The sequence below is a fragment of the Myotis daubentonii genome, chromosome 5, assembly GCF_963259705.1.
Source record: "Myotis daubentonii chromosome 5, mMyoDau2.1, whole genome shotgun sequence".
Taxonomy (NCBI): Eukaryota; Metazoa; Chordata; class Mammalia; order Chiroptera; family Vespertilionidae; genus Myotis; species Myotis daubentonii.
Window position 1 is genome coordinate 34,909,503 of NC_081844.1, and position 14,629 is coordinate 34,924,131.

At 39.5% G+C, this 14,629-nt stretch overlaps 1 protein-coding gene across 4 annotated transcripts in view; it reads right to left on the reverse strand.

Annotated features, from left to right (window-relative positions):
- Positions 1 to 1,138: 1,138 nt before the first annotated feature.
- Positions 1,139 to 14,629, reverse strand: part of CCDC25 (coiled-coil domain containing 25) — a 41,908-nt gene continuing 28,417 nt past the window's right edge. For all 4 annotated transcript variants that reach the window (XM_059697538.1, XM_059697534.1, XM_059697535.1 and 1 more), the window contains 2 exons: positions 7,903 to 7,948; positions 1,139 to 2,600 (listed from right to left, as the gene is read on the reverse strand). In XM_059697538.1, the coding sequence (XP_059553521.1) occupies positions 7,932 to 7,948 (17 nt within the window). In that variant the 3' untranslated portion in view covers positions 1,139 to 2,600; positions 7,903 to 7,931. The remainder of the gene's footprint in view (positions 2,601 to 7,902; positions 7,949 to 14,629) is intronic.

Below are 14,629 nucleotides of genomic sequence, written 5' to 3' on the forward strand. Positions count from 1 at the left end.
AGCTCTCTTGCCCAAAGACTGTGATCTAGATCCACAAAACGAATTCTAAAGCTTCAGGAATATAACAGAGCAGTTTGTGAAATAAATGACAAAGTGAACCTCACCTGCATGTAGATGTAACAGAATACAGAAACTGGAGACAGCTGGAAAGAGAAATCCTCAGGATGTACAAATCTGATCAAGGGCACAACTCATAAAATACCACTAATTTGGAATTTTCTGATAGGAAGTTACGGAAACATGCCAACAGCAAGACATGAAATAACTTCAGTGCCAAGAGAAACAATGAAAAACAATACTGACTCGGGAGAATTCCTTCTTTTTTTCAGCCTTAAATATTGACACCCACTCACCAGGTTTGGAAACTAGCAAAAGCTACACGGGCTTCTAGGGTGAGCATTCATTTCCCTTGACACTGAACCAATGTTCTCAAAAGAAAAGATCCCTGCTTTCTCTGGGACCAAGCCCTGAGGGGAAAACTCCCGAGCTCACAGGCAGAGGCAGCGGCCGGAGGAAATCAGCACAGAGCAGCAGAAAAGGCTTGAGCTTCGAATTCAACTTGGAGAATTCATAAGAGAGGCCCCTGACATTTAAAAGCTGAGTTACAGAACATTTAAAATGTGGACCCTCGGGTCGCTTAAACTACTGCAAAAATCCATGTGGTTTCCAAAAGCTCTATCTACATATGCTGTGATGTGGGGTCCAGAGGAGTCCTTCAGAAGCAGTAGGAAGTTGAGGTGACACAGGTGACGCTGGAGGCAAAATCTTCCCTTTTCGAGGTTGCAGCAGAGTGTTAAAGAAGTGCCTCCAGGAACCAGGCAGGACAGCACAGGTACTACCTACACCAAGCATGTCAAACTCAAAGGCTAACAGGAGCCAAATAAACAAGGCATGCGGCCTGCGGGCCGTAGTCTGACATGCTTGACCTACACCCAATCAACAGTGTGTCTGGGAAAGGTCATCCACTTCGACCAAGTGGGCCTCTGGGGAGAGATGCATCTATCAGTGAGAGAAGATACCCTCGTAGAACCAGCCAGATTGAACCTATGATAGATAACTTTTTTGTTTTGTTTTTATAGCCAGAGGCGCTCCAAAACCATCTTAAGGATAGGAATTACAAGCAAATTCTAACAATGTCTTTCCAAATTAAAAAAATATTCTTTATTATTATATATTTAAATCACAGAACTCCAGGCTGAATATCATTAGACAAACACACATACAATTAATTTCTGGAATTGTCTCCCATACTCTGTCTCAAAATTTGGCCAACTTATGCCTCCGGGAGTGTTCCAGTTCATCCCCACACCCCAGCTTGAGATAAATAGAAACACTGGAGTCTTCTGGTTTCAGCCACAGTCCCAAGGCGCTATTACAGATAGATCTGTTGGAGGTCGCTGCTGCTGGGTTAGAACAAGAGTAAGAATGCTGCACGTACAGCTCTGGGTGTGGTTAAAACGTGAATCCTCATGCCTCCTGGCCTGCAGGCTTTGTTCTTTTCTTTCTTTCTGCCGGGGTTCTCTTACACACTTCAATAAAAATATATCTTCTATTCAGAATCTCACTGGAAAGCAGGTGGTTTGAATGAGCAGTCCTGTTACATAAGAAGTTACTGAATCTACAATGGAGAAATCTGAACTCTGGGGTTACAACTCAAAATAAATATTATTTCAGGGTAAATAAGCAAATTACTTGGCTGGCTAGTGAAATGCTTAATTCTTTTTAAAAACATAATTACAACATGGACTTTTGCTTTATGCTGTATTCCAAGACAAAAATCAGGTAACCTACATCGATTCATAGAGCCTCCCTTAGATTTCTGAGACATGACTCCAGGGCCTGGAAGCTGTAATCTCTGAGGCCTGGGTTACTTGGTGCTCAGGTAAAAACTGCCACACAAGGCCAACCTGGATTAACACCAAATATTTCTTTAAGTCTGATGGTACCTAGAAGGAGGCCCTCACTCAGACAATGAGGATGCAGAAAGTAGAAGCTAGGGCAAGCTGATTGCTGAGGACAACTCTGCTATTTGACGCAGACAACACAATGGAACATGAATGAAAATATCACTATCATCTTCAAAACTCAGTATCATCTTTTTCTAATCAGGAATTCGACGGTGAGAGGAACATTCCTATATATTGCTCACCAATACATTCTCCTTAATAGAAGTGAAGCTATTTTAAGAATATAAAAAGCTTTTCAAGACATCTGTTTCCAGGGATTAACCACAGTACCAGAAATACTTTTCAGAGTTGGTTCGTTCTAAAGTCTATCCCAAGAAAAAGGGCAGCCAACTTTCGTGAGCTACCAAGACATGTTCGGGCACAAATATTTTCATTTTCCTGAAGTTATACACTGTCTTCAAGTCCAACTATATCTGATATATATATATGTACATATCTGATCCTTTTCTGTCAGCAAAAAAAGGAACACCTTTTAAAAAAAATTCCCAAGTTGATATTTGTATAGACTGAGGTTGTTTGTTTTTCATAACTCAGAACATGGATGACATCAAAACATCTGCAACTGTCCCTAAATTCACATCTTTAAAAGGTCCATCTCTCCATTCACATGAATTCATCTGAATCATTGCCGTCCTGTAGGAAACAAAAAAGTGAAACCATAAAAGTCTTCAAAAATATATAACTCGATTTGTAAAATTTACAATTAAGTCTTAAGTAACAACCCTCCTTATGCGTAACTGTAGAGTTCAGAAAGGAAAAAGTAAAATAATTAAACTCACTCATCACTTCTCTATCTTAAATTGTTAATTGTTTAGAATAGGTTGTTAGCAGCTATAGTCTCTAAGGCAGTGGTTCTCAACCTTCCAATGCCGCGACCCTTTAATACAGTTCCTCATGTTGTGGTGACCCCCAATTTCATTGTTATAAATTGAACATAATTAAAGCATAGTGATTAATCACAAAAACAGTATGTAATTATATATGTGTTTTCTGATAGTCTTAGGTGACCCCTGTGAAAGGGTCGTTTGACCCCCAAAGGGGTCGCAACCCACAGGTTGAGAACCGCTGCTCTAAGGTGTCATTACATGGCCTGGATTACACGACAGAGACCAATTATATCCAAACTATTAAATAAGGCCCAACTAACTGAGTATAGGACAGGGGTGGGCAAACTTTTTGACTCGAGGGCCACAATGGGTTCTTAAACTGGACCAGAGGGCCGGAACAAAAGCATGGATGGAGTGTTTGTGTGAACTAATATAAATTCAAAGTAAACATCATTACATAAAAGGGTATGGTGTTTTTTTTTAGTTTTATTCATTTCAAACGGGCCGGATCCGGCCCGCGGACCGTAGTTTGCCCACAGCTGGTATAGGATGTAACAGAAAAATGCAATTGCTCCTTCAACAAATACGCCAAATAATATGAGATCAAATATTGCCTCAACGTTCTTATGCCAACAATGCTGCTGAAATGCAAAAATACTTTTGGCCTAAATTTCACTATTTTGAGCTTCAAGGTTGTCACATTATTTGTAACTTGCAAATGGGTTTGGTTTTTTGTTTTGTTTTTTTAAACTAGGAAAAGTTATTAGGAAGTTACTGAAGTTATTAGGAAGCCATAGGCTTTCAAAGTTAGCTGGCTTGACAACTTTTTGATTAAAAAAGCCCCATACATGATGGTATATAGATAAAGGGACTGATTTGATTGTATGGCTTACAAACTAAAGAATGAAAATAGAGCCCAGACTCTTTTTGAGACACTGCACACCCTAAGAAACTGCTCTGGCCAGCTGGTGTGGCTCAGTGGACTGAGCGTTGTCCCATGGACCAAGAGGTCCCGGGTTTGATTCACCTTCAGAGCACATGCCTGGATCGTGGGCTCCATCCCCAGTAAGGGGGTGTGCAGGTGGCAGCCAATGTTTCTATCTCTCCCTCTGCCTTCCTCTCTATCTAAAAATCAATAAAAACATATTTAAAAAAATAACATTCACAGTGTAAGTTCTGGTACATTCGCTTGAAAATGTCATTTGTTTCAGCTTCTCTCATGCTCCCACCGTATGACACCTGAACTGTTAGAGAAAGAGGACTTGGGCTTAAAAGTATAAATGCTTTTCTCCTTAATAGCTCCTACTTGAGGTGGGTGGGCAAATATGAGATACAGGTAAAAAACAAGGGTTTCTGTGAAGTCTGGGGTAACTTCCAGTTTCACTCAGTTTTCTGTGAGCTTCTCTTCAATTAGCAAAACAAACTGAGGCCATAGTCAAAATGCCTTAAATAATAATTGTACAAAGAGCACACTAATGCCTGCCTTGTATGCAAACTCTGGAACTGTGACTGCCCTAGAGTCCTAAACTGAGTAACAGCATTAGAGAGGTTGAACGAGTCATCCTATATCTTTTAAGGTGAGCTTCAGATCCCAAACACCAAGAATGAAAAACTCACCAATAATATCCAAAATATATAAGGAACTCATACAGCTTAACAGAAGACAAACAATCCACTTAAAAAACGGACAAAGGATCTAAATCAAGCATGTCAAACCTGCGGCCCACATTTATTTAAACAAGGCATGCGGCCCGCCGGCTGTGAGTTTGACATGCTTGACCTAAACAGACACTTCTCCAAAGTGGACATACAGATGGCTAAGAGACATATAAAAAAATGCTCGAAGTCACTGATCATCAGAGAGATGCAAATTAAAAAGACAATGAGGTATCACTTCACACCTGTCAGAATGGCTACCATCAACAAATCAACAAATGACAAGTGCTAGTGAGGATGTGGAGAAAATAGAACCCTAGTACTACACTGCTGGTGGGAATACAGACTGGTGCAACCATTATGGAAAACAGTATGGGGTTTCCTCAAAAAATTAAATATGGAGCTGCCATTTGACCCAGTGATTCCTCTTCTAGGACTATATCCTAAGAAACCCGAAACACCAATCAGAAAAAATGTATAACTGCCCCCCTATGTTCATCATAGCAGCACAATTTACAATACCTAAGATCTGGAAACAGCCCAATTACCCATCAGTAGATGAGTAGATAAAAAAAACTATGGTACATTTATACCATGAAATACTATGCAGCAGTAGAAAAGGAGAACCTTTTACCCTTTGAGACAGCACGGAGGGACCTTCTCTTCAATTAGCAAATAAGTCAGTCAGAGAAAGAGAAGTATCACATGATCTCACTCATATGTGGAATCTAATTAACAAAATAAACCGATGAACAAAGTGGATCCAGAGACATGGAAGCATGGAACAGAGTGAGGAATCTCGAAGGAAAGGCAGGGAAGGGTGAGTGGTTGGGAGGTAATTAACCAAAGACCTTGTATGCATATATGCATAACCCATGGACACAGACAATAGGGTGGTGAGGGCCTGGGGCAGGGGGGTGGCCTGGAGGGGGTCAATGGAGGAGAAAAGGGAATATATATAATACTTTCAACAATAAAGAATAATTAAGGAAGAAGGAAAGAAAAAAAGAAAAACTCACTAAGATAATTTAGGTTGGTGACAATGAAAATGCATCATTCCCTATAAAGGCTGTGAGTTACATTTGCAAAGAGTTCCCATGTGTCTGAGAAACAGTATTTTAGGATTAGAGTAACTTTTAATATATATCTGAACTCCAAAACTTTATTAGGATAATATTTATATTTTAGACTCCCTTTAAGAGTCAATGTTTTTTTCAATATAGCAAAATAGGTTTCGTGTTATCCACTTACAAGATGATGAGCACATAAAATGTTAAAAGTAATTGTTATGGTTCCTGATACCAAACTTAGAATGGCTAGCTAGGAAGAACTTACAGATTGAAGAGAACTAATCTAAATAGAAGAGCACAAACTCAAAATTGAAACCAACTTAAGAGTGGAAGACTAATATTTGTATAAACTAAATTAAAAATTATCTTACATAAATACCAGCCTTTAACTGAAAAATGACTGACCATGTTGCCAAAAGGGATCATAAAAGGTCTGTATCCCCTTAACAGAAGATGATTACAAGGAGAATTAAAGCTTAATCTTTTGAAGTACAAGAAAAAGCTGTAAGAGTCCTTCAACTGCAAGAAATGACCAAAACCAGCACAAAACTTCCTTGGAAACTTGAATGTGTTTCAAACCTGGAGCTCAGGAACAGGGGTAGCAAATAACAGATTAGTAATCCTTTGGTCTGCACATCTGATTTCCTAGTCCTGGAACTTTTAACATCTGTTGATAATCAGATGCTATTTGTATATATATGTACATTCATGTGTGTATGTGTTTATGTTTACTTCATAATTCCAGAACATCCAAACTTTAAAAATCCATAATGATGGGAATGAAAATGCCTAAAATCATAATATAAGTGCCAGATTTCTGCTGGAAAGTAGTCCCTGAATAGGAGAAACCTTCAATAAGCAACTACCGCCACAACAAAGACATTAGATTTGGGGGATGTTAAAGAATTCTGTTTAACTGTTAAACTACTTTTAACAGTTTCAAGAAATCTAACAGTAGTTTCCAGAAGGGATTAACTATTTCTCATCTTCTGATACTGACACTTTGTGGGAAAATAGCAACGAAGGACTATATGAGTAAGAAATAATAATGACCATTTATATTTATAGAGTGACTAAGTCAAGGAAGAGCTTTCACATATGCACTTGTATAAATTTTAGAACAGCCTCATGAGGTAATATGTATTCTTTTTATTGCTGATGGATACACCCTCAAAGAGGTTAAATAACCTTATTAGGCTTATTCAATTAGTAAATGACAGTTCACGTCTCTAAACTTCAAATTCAAGGCTCTATTTACTTACATAATGCTACTTTGGAATCTTTCAGGAATAAATTTTAAAGACACATCTCTGACTCATAAAGAAGCTTCATAAATTTAGTTCTTCTAGGAATAAAGATATTATTCCTATTACATCTAGAAGGATATGTAGATATGAACAAGATGTAAAATCCTATTAACAATTCCAATTCATGCACTAAATATAGTGTTTGACTAGATGATCTTTGAGGGACCTTCAATTCAGTTAATAACTTTCAAGTATTAAAGCAGTGCTGTTTAACAGTATTTTTCTGTGATGATGGAAATGTTCTATTTCTGCGCTAATATGATGGTCCCTGGCCACATGTGGTCAATATGACTAAGAATCTGAGTTTTTAAATCAAATTAAATTTTAATTAACTTAAATTTAAATAGCCATATGCAATCATGCCTAGTGTACTGAAAAACACAAATCTAAAGCACGTATTTGTAAACTATATTATAAACATTCAATATAGCAAATATATTCACTCAGTTTTATTTTGGGCAAAGACAATTTAATAATAGCTCAATTGTGCTACCTCCAGACATTTCAAAATAAACTTTGGGGAAGATAGTACTCATGAACAACAATATGTCAGTAAATAACTAGGTGCTAATGCTAGAAGATCCTTTCAGTACAATAATGCAGACTACCATTTCTCTTTAATTCAGGTCTTGAGGAACATGAAAACAATCAATGTTGTCACTTATACAAATAAGATCTTAGAGTTAATACTTCCGTTTAATTTTTTAATCGAAGATGATAATTTTGTTCTCACTCAATTATGATATAGAATGTACAGTCACATGCATATAGGACACTAATAAATAAAGGCACTCTTGCATGCCTGCAAGTAGGAAAGAGGGAAATGAATGAGAAAGCCCTGTCAGTACTAAGAGACCCACACTTCACAATGGACAAGGGATGACACAAGGTGCCCTACTCAAAAACAAACACATGAGGAAGTCCACAAGGAAGGAGAGGCAATGCCTATTAGAAGCCACCTGAGTGTTCTATAGTTGTGCAACATGTGAGTCAATATTGGCCAGTAACTCAATTATTAATAACTCTTACTGAATTATTTCAAGGCACAACACTAGAGCAAATAACTTGAGCATACCTGATTTGAAGACATATTCTCAGCTTTCATTAGTGATGAATAGCTCCTGGAAGAAAAAACACATTTAAAATAAGGTTAGCCAGCTGGCAAGAATTGCGTGAATATTACATGTATCCAGCACTGCTGAGGGTCTTTCAAAAACAAACAAAAATACAATCCCTGCCCTCAAGGAGACTACAATATAAAAAGGATAAATATCTACAAACAATAAGATGTATATAGCACCTTTATAGCTTACGAAGCACTCACTCCTACTCAATAACTGTGTGGAAGGTGGCATTATATAAATGAGGAAATTCACCTATAGCCAAGGGCAGATATGATTCATATATCCATGTCCAACTCATGGTCTTCCCCACTATAAAAAATGACTGGTGCCCTGGCTGGTGTGGGTCAGTGGTTAGAACGTCAGCCCATGCACCTAAGGGCCTCAGGTTTGATTCCTGTCAAGGGCATGAAGCTGGCTGCAGGTTCAATCCCGAACCCCGAATGGGGCATGTGCGGGGGCAACCAATCAATGTGTCTCTCTCACATTGATGTTTCTTTCTCTCTCTCTTCCTCCCTCCCTCCCTCCCTTCCACTCTCTCTCTAAAAAAAAAGAAAAAGTATCCTGGGGTGAGGATTAACAAAGCAAAACAACAAAAAGAAATGGTTGAGTTCTTTTCCAGTATCTCCTACCTCTAAGAATTGCATTGCTATCCATATTCCATTCCACAAATCAGAAACCCTCCATTCCACAAACCAGAAACCCAGGAATCATTCTTTTTCCCTGTCTCTCCCCTAAATTCAATCTATCTTCATTCAAATCCTGCCATTTTATCTACAAAATTTCTTGTTCTTGGTCCACCTCTCTCCACCTCCACATCATCACCACAGTCCAAGGTGCCACTGTCTGTCACATGAACAACTGCAATAGTGTCCTCACTGGCCAGCCACACCCAACTGGGTTCCCTTTCCAAGCAGGTGAGCAAAGTCACCTTCCCAAAACACAAACCTATCACACTACCCTTTGCTTAATGACCTTACAAAACTCTCAGCATGAAGACAAACATGGTCAATGAGGCCCCGCATGGACTGGTACCCTGATCCAGTGATCCCTCTTGCCAGATGCTCCAGACATTTGGGCCTACTTTTAGTCCTGTGTTTTGCCTTGCTCCCTCCCACACAGTATCTTTGCATACATGGTTCCCTCTACTAAGAGCTCTCTTTCCATCCCACCCCTACGCCCACCCCCTTTAACCAGCAAACAGTCTTGATCTTAGCTCAAGAGTCACTGAAAAGGGAAGCTAATCTCAGTTACTTATTCATCTATTATACTGACTAATCATATGCAAAGCACTGGGTCACATATAAGGGGATACAAGGATGCATATAAGTGCTTCTCTAAAAGAGCATATCATTAAAATGAAGAGCTATGGCACAGAGCATTATTTATAGAAGGCAGCAGTAGTGTCAGAGAGGAAAGGAGGCACAATTAGAGCAGTCAATTCCACATTAGACTATATCATCCTTTTAATCAACGGTCTCACCATTACCTCTTCCTACATGTTGCCACTAAACTCATCATCCTTACAAGTCTACTTCTTACTAATATCCCAAGAATATTATAATATCAATTACAACATGGAATTTTGGACTTAACAAAGCCTTTATTCTTTTTAATTTCCCTAAGTACAACCTTGACTCTGGCCTTGCCAACTTGTTCATCCTTGCAGCATGGTACAGTCGCAGTATGGACTTCAGAATTACAGACTTGAGTTTGAACTCCTGCTTTGCTATTTATCAACTATAACCTTTCACATTTCACACATTACCCTCTTTGCTGAAGTAATCTTTGCCTCCAAACTAAGTTCATGTCAATGTTCAAACTGATGATACGTGTACCTGTGTGACTTGCCATTTTACCTGGGTCTTGCACTTTTGACTTTAATCACCTGAGCCGTAGGTTCCAGTTCTGATCTCCCAGACAGCCACTTTAAACATCCCTATCTCAGGTAGCCATATACCCTTTGTCTTTTCTGATCTGTTACTCACTTATTCTCTAATAATTACATTACCCTGACTCTTGTTTATTTCAACATCCACAGGGTGAGCTTCATTCTGATGTTAATAAACATTTGCCACAAAAGCCAAATAAGAGAATACAAAATTAAAATAGAACAGGTAAGCTTTCACTGGATTAATATCACTGGATGTAACCACTGAGGACTTATAAAAACTTTAATATCATTTGGGCCCAATATTTAGATTTTTGCAGCTTGAGCTCTGAAGCTGCTTACAAAGCATAACTTTGCCCTTCTGGGCTCCCACACTACCTGCAGAGCAAACGGTCCTCTATGCCGACTGTACTATTTGATAAATCATACTCTTCGTTGTTGTCAATAAAAAAAACCCACTCCCTATACTGTAACTGTGTGACCAAAAAAAAAACCCCTTTTGTTCAACATGCCTGGGCTGAAATTAGCATGTTGAGAAACACTTGATCATATGTTGCCTGTCATTTTAACCACTGAGTCAAGCTGACCGTTGAAAAGTCCAGTTGCCCACACCACTCAGAAAATAAATGATGTACGTTTGTGGTCTTGTTTCCCCTAGCAAACCATCTCTTTAATCATCAGCTCCTTGCAGCTGCTGCCTTCAAAAACCTGGCCCTATTTCTACTGCAGCCCCCCGCTTTTAGAGCACATTTTCAGTTCATATCGAGGGCTATGTTCCCTGGTTTGCAAATCATTATCTGAATAAACGTTTTAATTTCTCAAAAAGGATTCTCTGGACTTCTGTTTATATCACAAATTCAACTACTCAGATGAAACAATATTCCTATGACACACTAAAGGGAGCCTTGGTTACTCTTGCCTAGCAAGTTAAGAAGTGACAGTATCTTCTGCAACAGGGGTGGGGAACATCCAGCCCCCAGGCCACATAAGGCCTGAGCCCTGCCAAGGCAGTAGGGGTGAATTAATCAAATGTTTGACCAAATATGGCAAGCTAATTTTTAAGCTGATAATTTTGTATGGCCTGCGAATGATGTTATAAATACCCAAATAGTCCTTGGAAGAAAAAAGGTTCCCCACCCCTGCTCTACAAGTTTGGATGCTGCATCTGTACTAAGATAAGTATTTATCTTCACACTAGAGGCCTGGTGCACAAAAATCTGTGCACTCGGGGGAGGGAGGAGTCCCCTAAGCCCAGCCTGTGCCCTCTCGCTCCCCAGGGAATCGGGTCTAAGTTGGCAGTCAGACATCCCTCTGGCAGCCCGGGAGCCCTCAGGGGATGTCCACTTGCCAGTGGGGAGCAGGCCTAAGCTGCAGTCGGACATCCTTAGCGCTGCTGAGGAGGCAGGAGAGGCTCCCACCACCACCACTGTGCTGGCAGCCGTCAGCCTGGCTTGTGGCTGAGCAGAGCTCCCCCTGTGGGAGCACACTGACCACCAGGGGGCAGCTCCTGCATTGAGCATCTGCCCCCTGGTGGTTAGTGTGTGTCATAGTGACCAGTCATTCCCAGTGGTTCTGCTGTTAAGGTCAATTTGCATATTACCCTTTTATTATATAGGATTGACTTTATATCCACTCCTTTTTCATACTTTGCCTAGCACTAAGCAATAACATCCATTAAATCACAAGTTTGATATGCTGGTAATACTCATTGAAATAATTACGTAACTGTTAAAACATGTCCATGGACATACTACCTAAACTCATCTCATGTGGTACCAGTGATATTCTTACCACACTTCGAGTGATTTGATCCTGAACTGTCAATTTATGGTATGGGTAAATAATAAAATAATCTCTCCAGAAAAAAAAAAAAAAGAAGTGACTGTGTCTATGGTAGACTCACAGGTACCAGCCTAGAACAGCAGTCACCAACCTTTTGGACCTCACAGACCACCAGTGGTCGTGGACTACCGGTTGGCAACCACTGGCCTAGAGGACTTCTCCAAATGCTCCTCTCTAAAACCAAATGTAGACTGAGTGAAAGACATTCTGCTTCTCTAACTCTCCAGGCAAATCACTCCAAGGCTCCAAATCCTTTCAAAACCTATGTTGAGTCTCTTCTGTTACTTTCTCTTAACTCTATGTATGGCTTCCAGCATAGCAGATATGGAAAGAAAACCAGTATGTGGCTTCCTCCTTATACCTAACCCTGTACAGAGACTCTCTAAACTAAAACCCCTAGATCTTAGGCTGAAAGGGCAAGTGTGAGCCAAAAAAAATTGTCTAGCCCGGCCGGTGTGGGTCAGTGGTTGAGCATTGACCTATGAACGAACCAGGAGGTCATGGTTCAATTCCTGGTCAGGGCAAGTGCCCAAGTTGTGGGTTCTACCCCCAGTAGGGAGCATGCAAGAAGCAGCCAATCTATGATTCTCTCTCATCATTGATGTTTCTATCTGTCTTCCTCTCTGAAATCAATAAAAATATATTTTCCAAAAATATATAAATATATAATTTTTAAAAACTGTCTAAAGAGCCAAATGACAGGATGGATAAGTGAGAATTAATATGTGAAGTCTAAAAGGAAATTTTCATTATTGTTTAAATGAATAAAATGATTAATAGAAGGTGTTAATATACTGTTACTATCTAGCCTTCACACTTTGGCACCCTCCCAACAACCCAAATTTTTCTAAAAACTACCTAAAAAACAATGACCTTTATGTAGATCTGTTTACATGACCAGATCAGTATCATATGTGCACACTGAGGACAAGGAGTAAAGCACTTATTAGCAAGAACAAAATGGAGCTCTGGGGGCTACTGTTCTTTTCATCAGAGAAGGCAGGCAGCACCTTCTTTTTTGCTCCATTCATTTCTGAGCAGAGAGCTGATGGATATGATCCTGACTAGAGCTCAAAGAACTTCCATCCACTTTCCCTCCCAGTAGAAATTAGAAATTAAAAGCTTCCTGCCCTTCTTCTGCCCTTGTTCATAAAGCTAGAATGGAGTCCAGAGTCTAAATAATGGTTTTAGGATTGGAAAGAAGTTGGAATGTAGCTCTTCTGAATATTGGGCTAAGTACTTTTTCACTGAAACCATGTGGAAACACTGGGGATACTGCCTGAGATAATAATGTTTTCTTGATTTATCTGTGGAATCCCCTGAAGATTCAAAAGTCAATTTCTTAAGCAATCACAGCAACTTGACATTCCTTACCAGATGGTCCAAATAAAAGAATCACCGGTTGGTAAAATTCAATGGTATTTTCATTGTCAGAAAGCCAAGAGAAAGACTTTAAAATGAGAAAATTTTATAGTCAAAGCATTTGATCTCTTAGGTTGAAGAGTCAAAAGGCAGAAATTAAAGTGATGCCAGCACTACAAATGTATAAAAACAAATTATAAAACATCAGAAACTTAGAATTTGTTGTTGGATTTCACAAAAGCTGCAGAAGACAGCATGCAAACAGCAGCTCTGCACATGCCAAGCGAATCTTTGGTATGTCCCTGCCTGGGGTCATCGCGCTATAGCCGTGCTTCACGTTCTTCCAGCGTCTCCAGCATATGGAAGTCGTTTTTGTGGCACATGTTTCTCAGAAATAAATACGCCAACTGTTTTTGGTTTTCTGAGGCCCAGGGTAATTTATTAAAATAAAAGCAGTAAGGCCCTGGCGGGAGTGGCTCAGTGGTTGAGCACTGATCTGTGAACCAGGAGGTCAGTTCAATTCCCTGTCAGGGCACATGCCCAGGTTTCGGGCTCAATAACCCAGTAGGGGGCGTGTGGGAGGCAACCGATCAATGATTCTCATTATTGATGTTTCTATCTCTCTCTCCCTCTCCCTTCCTCTATGAAAACAATAAAAATATTTAAAAACAAAACCAAAAATGAATAAACTACTCTAAATCCCACAATCACTCAAAATTCCACATATTTTATTACATGATGAGTTGATCATTTTTCTTCCACTCCTAACAGAAAGCAGACTTGCAATTCTAGGTAATATCAAATGTTTAAATCTAGCATTAGTCTGATTCATGTTAGCAAATATAACTCAGGATAACACTTGGGAATTCTATGAAGCTCCTCATTTTGTTTTAGCAGAATCCCCAACAGGAACACGTGTGTATATGATAACTAATAAGTTCCAGTGCTTGATCATAATACCGAATTCTGACCCAACAATCTTTCTAATAACCCAGGTATTCCAAAGAAACTGGGTTAGGATATGGCAAGACAGCTCATTTTGTTACTATACCATTCCCAAAGAGAGTAACACATCAGTACTTTTTTCCCCCTTATTGGTACACTTAACACATGATATCTATGGATAACTGGGAAAATCTAGGAATTAGTCACAGAATTAATTTTCTTCTCTCACAAAGAAATACTGTGGGCCTCTTCAGGTATAGTGCTATACATCTATATAGACTCAGTATGGTGGACAGAATAACAATCCTACCCCAAGATGTTCACATGCCAATCCCCAGAACCCATAAATATGTTACTTAATATGGCAAAAGGGACTATTCTGCAGATGTGATAAAGTTAAGAAGCTTAGATGGGAGATTACCATAGATTATCTGGATGGGCCCAATGTCACTACATTGGAACTTGAAAGCAAAGAAGCTGTGATCAAAGAGGGGATTATGATCATGGAAGAAAGGTCAGAGATGCAATGTTACTACTAACTTTGAAGATGGAAGAAGGGGTCACAAGCCAAGAAATGTGGGTGGCTCTAACAGCTGGAAAAGAAAACAGGTTCTCCCCTAGAGCCCCAGATAGGAACATAG